The 9,983-nt window shown below is 30.1% G+C and overlaps 1 protein-coding gene across 2 annotated transcripts; it reads right to left on the bottom strand.

Annotated features, from left to right (window-relative positions):
* Positions 1-1,140: 1,140 nt before the first annotated feature.
* On the bottom strand, positions 1,141-7,392 carry LOC100799438 (uncharacterized). 2 transcript variants are annotated; one of them, XM_006596547.4, is made up of 8 exons: positions 7,028-7,392; positions 6,447-6,903; positions 5,285-5,434; positions 4,581-4,733; positions 3,997-4,164; positions 3,696-3,860; positions 3,090-3,550; positions 1,141-2,071 (listed from the first exon to the last, which is right to left on the bottom strand). In XM_006596547.4, exons 1-8 carry the CDS (start codon positions 7,127-7,129, stop codon positions 1,463-1,465), a joined length of 2,265 nt encoding a protein of 754 aa, XP_006596610.3. In that variant the 5' UTR covers positions 7,130-7,392; the 3' UTR covers positions 1,141-1,462. The 2 variants fall into 2 exon arrangements, with proteins under 2 accessions (XP_006596610.3, XP_040865178.1); XM_041009244.1 differs by lacking the exon at positions 5,285-5,434 and having other exon boundaries at positions 1,207-2,071.
* Positions 7,393-9,983: the final 2,591 nt, after the last annotated feature.

The following is a 9,983-nucleotide window of genomic DNA, read 5'->3' on the forward strand; positions in this document are numbered from 1 at the left end:
TAAGGCAAGAAGAAGTTTGAGTGGCAAACTCTGTATAGCTTTCGAGAAGTGAGTATATATAGCAAAGTCCAACAAACGTGTATATATAGCAGGATTGCCTTCTAAATTAGGGTTACCATTATTATCGGTGCCGCCGGGGATATTGTTTCTGGCTGTAGCAAACGAAACACTTGCAACAAGTGTCGTCACGGCAGAGAAATTCTTAGATGTGTACTTCAGCCAGTCACTGCTATCCAGTTGAAGTTCTTCATGTGCATCCTGGAAGATTTCTCCTGCGGTTTTGCAATTCATGTGGGTTCTGAAGTAAAAGTATATATCGTGGGACAGGGCTTTAATATACTGCTCCAAGGTAAAATAATTAAAATCATCAACTTGTGTACAGAGGCTTTACCACGTACAGCTTGTTTCAAAATAAATTAAAAGCACAAACAAAAGTGTAAATTGTTATAAATAGTATGATGTAGCTAGTGATAATAAACATCAATTTTCTGAATAACAAAATTGTCTATAATACAAACCTACGGTATTATACTGATAATTTTGAGTCTCTAGATAAAAGAGATCTGTTATAGAAAGCCTATATCCATGAAGGCAAGCTCGATGCTTTATCTGTTATCTCTGTTAGTAAATTAATGACATTTTTTCTGCTGTCTCAATTTTTTTTTTGTTATTTATGTTAATTATATAAAGTAGTGAAAATGTTTTTTTTTTCTAGTAGATTTCTAATATTTTTTTATTTTTATTCCATTTTTTAAAATAAAAAAACGAGGTTGCAATTAGCTGGCTACTGTTACCGAAAACTGTTTGTAGAATTGGTATAAGTAATGGTGTACACAATTTAAGAAATTTTTGGTTAAACAAGAAATTCTTATGTACTTTTGCTGCTGCAGACCAACCTAACTATAAAAGGAAAATGTGTATGTGACATAAAAATTAAGTATACAACACTCTCTTGTTCCTATTAATAGGTATAGTCAATAATTTTTTTTTTCTTATAACTTTATTTCATCTCTCTTTTTGTATTAATTATTTTTTTTAACTAAAATACTTTAGATTGTCTATTTTCCTCTCCTATGGAGATCCGAAAACAAATAAATTTCCCAAGAAAAAATTTGGAAAATTATTATAATTATAGATAAATTTAATACTAATAATTAAATTAATTAACTTTCTAACAAGTGTATAACATTATATTTAAAGTTAGAAAATCAAAATTATCTAAGGCATTCCCTAAAAGAGTGCAGAAACTTTTCTCCTCAATCGCAAACTTTGTAGCACGACCAACACAGCCTGGCTACAATTCAAAAGCTTTTTAATTTCCATAGCTATATTATTAAATAAATGCACACCCCACAAACAAAAAGGTGACTCAAAAGGAAAAGTAACAAACCAAAAATGATTTGTATAAGAATTACACGAATCCAAAACCACACTGAATCAATGATATGGTAGAAGCTCCTAGCTATAACTTGTCTCCTTTATCACTTGCCCGAGGCACCTTAGTTAAAATGGCCGTTAGAAGATCAAAGTATAGTGGAAACTGAGCCACAGCATAAAAAGTCACAGGAAAACAAGTGGCTCCATAAATGGGGTATAGGACCATCTTGTATCTGTGACTAAGCAGAAAAAAATGGCCGGTGCAGAAAGAGACAACCATGGCAGCAATGGATATGAAAAGTGAACTCAGGCCAAGAAGAAGCTTGAGTGGCAAATCTCTGCGGAAATCTTTGGCTTGCTTTCGTGAAGTGAGTATAGTAAGGAACATTATGAGTCCAGTGACTGAGAAGCAAAGTCCAACGAGTGAAGCAATGGCAAATACATCGAATGCAGGCTTGCCTTCTAAATTAGGCTTACCTTCGTCGTTGGTTCCACCAGGGATGCTGCTGGCTGTAGCAAAGGAAACGCCAGCAACAAGTGCAGCCACCACAGAACAAGATTCAGATGTATCCTTCAACCAGTCACCACTTTCCTTTATGAGTTCTTTATGTGTGTCCTCAAAGATTTCCCCAGCTGTTTTGGCCTTCTTGTCGCTTCTAAAGTAAAAGTGTTGTGGCACAAGGCTTTTAATATACTGCACCAAAGTCAAACAAAACCATCGCCATTAATATAAATACTATAAGGCTTTTCTTAATAAATATCTTATTTTTTAATAAATTTTTATTTTACATTCAATTTTTAATAAAATATTTTTATTTTTTATTCTTGATATTTTATTTTACTCCTTGATAAATTAAAAAATTTGGTGTTTGCTTCCTAATAAATTAATAAATTTTGTTTTAGTTTATATTAATAACCAATAAAAAATATTTATCATAAAATAAATACAAAATTTATTAATTTAAGAAGTTAAAAATAAATATTAAAGACTAAAAATAAAATTATTATATTATTAAATACTCAACAAAATAAAAATCTATTAGAAAACAGATAAAAAATTAAATATTTATTAAAGATAAAAACATATATAAATCATCTTATAATTAGAAATACATTACTTAATCGATAATTATAGAATTGAAAAGAGTAAAAAAAAAATAAAAAATATAGGCGTAATAAATATTTAATGTGACAACAAGAGAAATAAAGACAAATAAAAAATATAATGAACTTTTTAAAATATTATGATATGTAAGTATTCCTACTCTTGTAATAATGATAAATGTTAACAATACACTATTTAATCCAATCTTTTAACCCACTCTTCTAGATGCATTCTCTCTTATTAGTTACACTTGGAGATTTAAAAAGTGATGAGTCTCTTATTTTATTTTATAATTTTTAATAAATTTCAATTAATAATAGAATCCAGATTTTAGAAATATATTTCTAACATTTCTCTTTAATTATATTTCATAAATTTACTCTTCTTCCTTCTCATTTTTATTTACCTCATTTTATATCCATTTCTTTCTTCTTTTTTTAGTACATCAGGCATCTATCACTTTCTTTTTCTTACTATCTCTCTTCCCTAATCCAATTCACTATAAAATAAGGCTTACATTTATATTTTATTTCTGAATATTGTGAGTCTACAATTATGATAACATTATATTATATATTAAACAAAAAAAAAAGTGTTTTGGGTATACCTGAAACCATTTTATATCCCACATCATTTGCAATGCAGAACCAGCTATCTGCCAAGGTTTATCCCCGCCTGGAGCATATGCTGCCAAATGCAACATGGTGTTCTCATCATCATCTACTGCCAGAATCAAGTTATTCCAAACTTCTGGCTTTGACTGCATTTTCATTTTCAAACACTCAACAACTAGGGGTTGCCTGTTCTTCACTGCCACGAGCAACACATTTTCTTTCTTTGAATTAGCGTTGTGGATGACACTTGGAATTCGATATAAAATTTCATTCACCATTTCAACTATGCCATTTCTTGCTGCAACCAAAAATGCTGTCTCCTTTTTGTCAATGTTCTTCTCGTCAGCACGTTCATCAGTTTCCTTTCTAATTGTCTCACTTGGACTTGAATTTTTTTTGTCATCAGCCTCAGTTTTCTTTTCTTCTTCCAACCCCCCCAATCCGGTGGTTTCACCTACCAATGCCAAGTCAAACAAGCACAGGTAAATGTTGTAAAAACCTTTAAAAGTTATATAAAACACTAACTCAATGTGAAAAAACCGTTAATCCTCTTAATTTTGAGGTTATACATTCTCCGTGTTATATACATTCATACATACCTTGTTTATATTGGCTATAAACATTATACATATCTGCTTCAACTTCCAAATCGGTTGGTTTTCCCCCGCTTCCTGTGAATGCTGCATAAGGCCTTTTCAATAGTGCCTTCAAGAGTTGACTACTCCATTGATGCCTCTTTTTTGTCTTCTTTATTTCCTTTAATTCTTAAAAAGCAAGTGCAATGAAACAAAAGCAATCGTACGTGTTAATTATTAAACCATCTTGCCCAAGAAAAATATTTATATAACAAGCTAGTAAGCTAGCAATGGATCAAGAAATTAGCATGCAGAATATACATACCCGCTCCTGAAAGGCCAAGAGTATGTACATATGCAGACCTCACAAATTGTTGAAAAGTTGCATAATTTGGTGGCAAAAATCCAACCTGACTAGTTCCAAATCCAAATGTATACTTGTTGGTTGATGGGTTTTCTGTGTCATGCTGATTATTTTCCGAAGGCATCTTTCCTGCCCAAAGAAAAATGCTTAAGAAATAGATAGACTTTTGAGAATCTAGTACCCCTAAAACAAAAAACAAAATTGAGAAGAAGAAAAAAAACTAAATGTTCCAACTAGTTTTTACAAAAACATTATAATGAAATAAGTTATTTTATCATGCAACTCTATAATTTGAGTAAAACGTTTTTAAGCTATTCTAATAAATTAGAAACTAACTTATTTGTCTTATGAAACACACTGATCATAAGATTCATTCTTTATGATCAAGTTAAATTGTTATTCCATTTGCTGAAATGAACCAATGCCTATGAAGACATATAATAAAATATGTTTCAGTAAATATTAAGTATTAGTAAAGAAAACAATAAAGTGATGAGATAGAAAAAAAAAAGAAAGACGGGAAGCATGAGAACCCCTTTACATACCAATTAGAGCAGCAACACTTAACAATCCACCAAATAAATCATATAATGTGGCGTAGTTCTTTGGATAATTCATTTTATCAGACTTAGGATCCTCCATCTTTCCCAAGTTCGCCTTCATTTGTCCTTCAGGGTCCAGTGATTCTACAAGTATACCTATGACAAAAGAAGAAAATTATATATATACAGTAGATAAATATTTTTTTATCTAGATGAATCAAAAATAAGTATTATTGAAGAATTTACAATAATTTACACATTCTGATTAATTAACTGAATTAAATTTTTTTAGTGGATAGAACTTTTACATACTGTACGTATTTATGATTCATAAATGTGCACATTTTAAAAAATTAGATTATTCATGTAATATAAGTTTTTGCAATACTTCTTACAATATTTTTTCTCTATCTCTCCATTACATTCATCTAATTTCACACCCCTCTCTCTTCTCATCATATATTTTTTTCCTGGTTTTACAATTTTTCTGTATACACTTACTGTGCAAAAGTAATTTATTTATTTTAAAATTGGTTATACCTGATGATTAATTGAAATACAAAGTTCATTACAATTTTTCTATTAAAGTTATTTAAAGAAAACATTACAAATAACACTCATGCATGTGGGAAAGTAGTTGTTTTGAGTTTACAGTTTATATTACAAGTTTACTCTAGCTAGCGATGTGTGCAGTTTATATTACTTACAGTGGTACAGTATTTGTTTCCACCATGAAAGTTTGCTTGCACTTCTGAAGGCCGACGGCCTAGTGGCAAGGACTGTGAGAGGAGTTAATCCCTCTATATTCTTATGTGTGCTAAGAAAATCATAATATTGCACTATTATCACAGCCAAATCTGCACCATATATAGCAATATAGTAATCAGTATAGCGTTTCAAAATTAAAAATAAAATAATTTTTAAAAAATTTAGTATGCTGTGCTGAATTTAAATTAAACTATCAAAATTATAATTTATTTAAAATTTACTGAAAATCAAAAAATAAAAAAAATGATCCTTAATAAATGTCAAGCATTTCGAACTTTGATTTTTAAAAAAAGTCAAATTTAATTCTTATTTGATAAATTATATGAATATATAGTCATTTTGTCTCTAATTTTAGTGGACGTAAATTAATTTGAATTGTGATTTTAGTACACACCAATTAATCTACTATAAATTAAAAACTTTAATTTCTAAAGTGATTTTCTCATTCTCTCCACTCTAATTATTAGATATTTGCAACAATTTTTCTCTTCTTTCCTTATAAGTGCATTCACCATGAATTCATGCAAATTACCTAAATCCTCCATATACCTGAACCCTCCACCATTAGAACAACAATAATTAACCCTATAAAAAGAAGTATTTATCGTATTCATTAATGCAACACTTCTTTTTATATCTTGTCAGATCAGTTCCCATCAGATCATTTATCATACTTATATTTTATTCACATTTTTCTCTTTTGGTCTCAATTAGCTAGTATGATAGCGTTCATGCATCATATTTCTTACATTATAACTATAATACTTAATTATCGTGGAAGAATTTTGAACTGCGGAAGAAATTATTATAGGTGTTTGGATAGTGTTTAGGATCCACGTTATCTTGCAAAATCAGGTCCAAATCTTTCAAAGTTACGGAAAAGCAAGTATTTTTAAAATCAACTTGACGCACCTTTACAAGTGTAAAAGTCCAACTAGACATGCACTTACATGATTTGGAACCATCAAGTATATGTCATATAAATATTAATTAGAACTATAACAACCGTGGAACATATAATAATTTTCTGAGTGGAAGATAAAGCAGAAAATATGAATGTTTAGGAGATCGAAAAGGAAGATAGATACAAGTAAAACATACCGAAATATTCTCTCCTAATAGCACAGTGAAGAATAGTGTCACCATTGCCCCTTTCAAGATCTTGCAAGGTGGCGCTGTGGTTGGAAATGTGAGAGAGATAAGCAAAAGCCTGTTTCTTCCAGTTGATAGCAGCTTGAAAAAGAGGTGTCTCCCCATGTTTGTTTTTTCGACTCACCAAATACATCCTTTCATTGTTGGTTCCAATGATCAACTTACATATTTTTGCGAACCCCCTGGACGCTGCTACGTGCAGAGGGGTATCTCCGTGGTCGTTCTCCATTTCTAGAGCCTTGATCTTCACACTTTGCTCTCCCTGCCTGTGCCGAATAATTGCCTTCACAAGCTCTTCAACCACACCTTCTTCGTCCAAATCTACGGCCACGTGCAGTGCAGTGCCCATGGACTCGTTGATCATTGCGGTGTGACACACTTCCACTTCATTGTACATTTTGATAACCTGGGGAGTTGAATGATTAAGGGAGAAAAAAAAGAAATAAAACTATAAATTTGATTTTCTCTACTAATAAAATTAACATTTATTAATAAAAATTAAAAAAAAAAAAAAAAAACATGTCTATGACCTTTTCCCATTTTCCTTCCAACGTGTACTCAGCCAGAGAGTCAGCGACTTCATCTGCTGATGAATCGTAGGGCAATTCCTCGTCAACATTTCCAGGATTCATAGTCAAAGTGGAACTTCAAAAAATGAGCAGGTTGTATGTATGTAGTGTCAATTACTAATAGCAGAGGAAGATGTAATATTCAGGGTGCGTTATTGTTTTTTGCATGCATCTTACCAATAAATAAGGCATTAGATACTTCAACTTCACTTGTTGTGTCACTTTTTCTAGGTCACACGGGAAGAATAATTTTAGAGTTAGCAATTAATTAATGATCTTCGAGGCCGTTATGGAACTGTAGGGAACAAGGAAAGAAAAGAAAATATTCTAACATACACTTCATCTTTGGTTACCTTTTCTATATCTCATTTTCTGCCCCTACCAAAATGCCAAGTTTACTGGATTCGGAAAAAAACAAAACAATACTTGTTTCAATTCTCTACCTATCATGTCGGCCAAAAGTACAATTTCCATAATTATCTTCTTCCTTTTTTCGGTCGGTTGATTCCTTGCTGTCCATGGCCTTTTTTTTTTCTTTGGACCTTTCACTGTTACTGAACAAAATTGGTCTTAACGTCACCACTTTTAGATTGAGTATCCAAAAATGGTCTTTCAACCAAAAAAATGATTTAAGTACTGGAAAAATATATTTTAGTGTTTTTTTTTACTTAAGTGTTAAAATATGATCTTCTGAATTATATCAATTTGAAAATACTATGATGACGAAATTCAGAACTGATGATTATAGAAGTCTTGATGGTGGTAATTGGTGACAATCAACCACCATCATCACCAAAGAAATTACAACTACAATATGATACCACTCTTTTAATCCCACAACAATCTCACTATCAAAATAATTTCTAGTGTATGTCCTTCTGAAATAAGTGATGAAAAATATTAATTTTTTTATCAATAAATGTTATATTATCAGTTAAAAATAAATAAACTCATAATCTTTTTTCTATTGTCTTCTTTCTTCTCCTTCTATCCGTCTCGGATCAGTAACAAACAATAGTGAAGGTATGAGCAGAACATAGCGAAATATTCTCTCATGATAGCACAGTGAAGAATGGTGTGACCATTGTCCCTCATAAGATCTTGCAAGGTTGATAGCAGCTTGAAAGAGAGGCGTCTCCCCATGTTTGTTTTTTTGACTCATTATTCTTCACACTTTGCTGCTTGTGCGTGATAATTGCCTTCACAAGCTCTTGAACCTGTTGGTAAATATTTGTGTTTAAATTTAAAATTTATAAATATATATTAATTATATTAATTTTATTTTATAAATATTTAAGATTTTGTTTTAATGAGTCAACTAGTTTGTTAAGTTTGTTAAGTTTGTTTTGACAACTGTAGGTTGATTTCTAATGATTATATTTTGTTGTTGCATAAATGTCTATATATATCTCTTTCCTCTTTTCTAAAAAAGCACAACCACGTTTCTTTCTTTCTCCCAAATATCTTGTTTTTCTTTTCCTATAAAAACTTATTTTTTCATGGCAAGAGCATTTGGTGTTAGAAGGTTTGGGATCCTTTCGCTGCACACGATCGGAACCAACGGGTTGTCATATCTTGAGAGAGGAGCGCAATCAGAATTTTTTACCCATGCAGTGAGAGCGTTTTCTTTCTAAAGATAGCGTTTACGCGCTTCAACCCATACTATTTAATTCTTTTCCTTGATTTAATTTTTTACCCATGCAGTGAGAGCGTTTTCTTTCTAAAGATAGCGTTTACGCGCTTCAACCCATACTATTTAATTCTTTTCCTTGATTTAATTTTTCCTTGTACTTATTGTATGTTATAATGCATTATTCATGTGTTGTCAATTAAATTTATTTTGCTACTATTATTTTATTATTTAATTCAAGACTGTACATCTTCTTCGTATTTATTTCTTTCATTTTTATTTTATTTTCTAACCGTCTTAGAGAGAAAAATACTTTCTTTTTGTATAGTCTTTACTATAGTAGCATTCTCTTTTATTAAAAGATGTTTGTCATGAATATGATTGAGTTCCTTTCTAGTAAGCATGAAAAATTAATGAATGAAAAACATAATATATTATGCTCCATAAAAATATTTTTATTATATTATTTCATCTTTAAATTTTAAATTAGTGGGAGATTGTTGGAAAATATTTTCTTATAATTTAAAATTAAAATATATTTTCTTTATCAATTATGTTTTGTAAAGATAAAATGCTTTTAGAATTAGTCTATGTGAAAAACTGAAAGCATCCCACTACTTCCATTTTTATGTTAGGAAGCTATCTTTTAGTTGGTCAATTTTTTTTACCGTTACAAGTCTTTAAAATTAGATTTGTTGTTTGGTTTTTATTTTATATTGTTTAATGTTATTGTTGTAAGTATTTTGTTGTTACAAGTTAGTGACTGATTGTCTTTATATATGTAACTCCTTGCTAAAATAATAATATTAATAATAAACATGTGAAAATACAACACACAAAACAATAAAATGAACATTTAGGTGAAGCTTTATATTTTGTATGTGACTTTCTTGATATGGTATCTTATAAAAAATAATTTTTATAAGCTATGGAGAAAAAGAAAAGAATCAAATCTGAAATATCTTAAAGTGTGGGGGTGTCTTGTAAAGGTTAACATCCCTATTAATAAGAAAAGGAAAGTTGAAAAAAAATGTTAATTGTATTTTTGTTAGATATTCTTTACATAATATTACTTATAGATTCTTAGTTGTTAATTCATAAGTGTTTAAAATTTCTAATGATACTATTATGACATCTTTTCTTTGAAAAATGTCTTTCCTTGAAAAATAAATTGTTAAATCTTTATATGATCTGAAACAAGTTCTAAAACAATGACACAAAAAGTTTGATTAAGTTGTTCTTTCGTATGATTTTCAAATTAATGATAGTGATAAATATGTATATGTG

Source organism: Glycine max, chromosome 14, assembly GCF_000004515.6.
Source record: "Glycine max cultivar Williams 82 chromosome 14, Glycine_max_v4.0, whole genome shotgun sequence".
Classification (NCBI taxonomy): Eukaryota; Viridiplantae; Streptophyta; class Magnoliopsida; order Fabales; family Fabaceae; genus Glycine; species Glycine max.

Excerpts from the sequence above, each read along its gene's own strand:
- LOC100799438 (XM_006596547.4), bottom strand. The coding sequence starts at position 7,129 with ATGAATCCTGGAAATGTTGACGAGGAATTGCCCTACGATTCATCAGCA. Across the intron at positions 4,734-5,284 it reads GAAACAAATACTGTACCACT|GTATACTTGTAGAATCACTG; the intron begins GTAAGTAATATA and ends CTTTTGTCATAG. Across the intron at positions 2,072-3,089 it reads GGGATATAAAATGGTTTCAG|TATATTAAAAGCCTTGTGCC; the intron begins GTATACCCAAAA and ends ACTTTGGTGCAG.